This window comes from Phalaenopsis equestris, unplaced genomic scaffold (assembly GCF_001263595.1).
Source record: "Phalaenopsis equestris unplaced genomic scaffold, ASM126359v1 Scaffold231705, whole genome shotgun sequence".
NCBI lineage: Eukaryota > Viridiplantae > Streptophyta > Magnoliopsida > Asparagales > Orchidaceae > Phalaenopsis > Phalaenopsis equestris.
In genome coordinates this window covers 1-793 of record NW_018249674.1, presented here as the reverse complement: position 1 = coordinate 793, position 793 = coordinate 1, and the positions used below count along the sequence as shown (strand labels likewise).

The 793-nt window shown below is 30.1% G+C and overlaps 1 protein-coding gene across 1 annotated transcript; it reads right to left on the bottom strand.

The window, feature by feature from the left end:
* Positions 1-38: 38 nt before the first annotated feature.
* Positions 39-635, bottom strand: LOC110038158 (the record flags this gene model as incomplete). Its single annotated transcript, XM_020742926.1, is given in 1 exon segment — positions 39-635. A coding segment is annotated over 1 exon segment (220 nt), but the record flags the coding sequence as incomplete, so codon positions are not given.
* Positions 636-793: the final 158 nt, after the last annotated feature.

Here is a 793-nt window from a genome sequence, read left to right as displayed (position 1 = left end):
ATATCAAAGCATAATAAATGTGAATATCAAACATTAGTGTTGGTTGTAAATACAAAAGAATTGTGTGTTATGTATGTAAATTTCCTTTAGATCTTTTTTCTTGCACTCACACACCATGCTAATGGACTCAAGAAAGCACCTAACAAATCATTATATAACAAGAAAAAAGATTAATTAACATGAAATGAATAATATATTGACGTACCTAACACCCAAAGTTTGATATTTATACTTATAACACTTTTGTGCATAAACCTACGCATGAAAAGGTTCATGTCACTTTTGAAAAGATAGTGATGCCGGTATATTTGATATGATGTTAAGGATTTAAGCGGTATGCAAGTAAATATGCATGTTTAGGTGTAGATATGTAAATGCATAAGATTTGTGCGGTATTTATGCAAATACCACAAAATTATAAGGTCTTGGAACATTCAGGGCATGGAAAGCTTCCTTTTGATAGGCATTTATTGCATTTTACCAAAGAGGTTTTGCTGCCTTCATCTTGAAATAACTGGACAAGATCATCCACCATGCTAAAACCAAAGAGTCCTTTGCTAACAAAGCCTGATCCTCTGCACCTTGAGCAAGCTATCATTCTGAGATCACCACATTTTTTACACATTCCCAAAGATCTGCAAAAAAAAAAAAATAATAATAAAGTTAGTTAGGAGATAAATCACATAATTAAAGTAATCAGGAGCTATTTGATTTAATGTTATTCAAATATATATATTAAGATAGTATCATATATTCAATTGTTTATCTAGAAAGATTAATAGTAAGCATATAT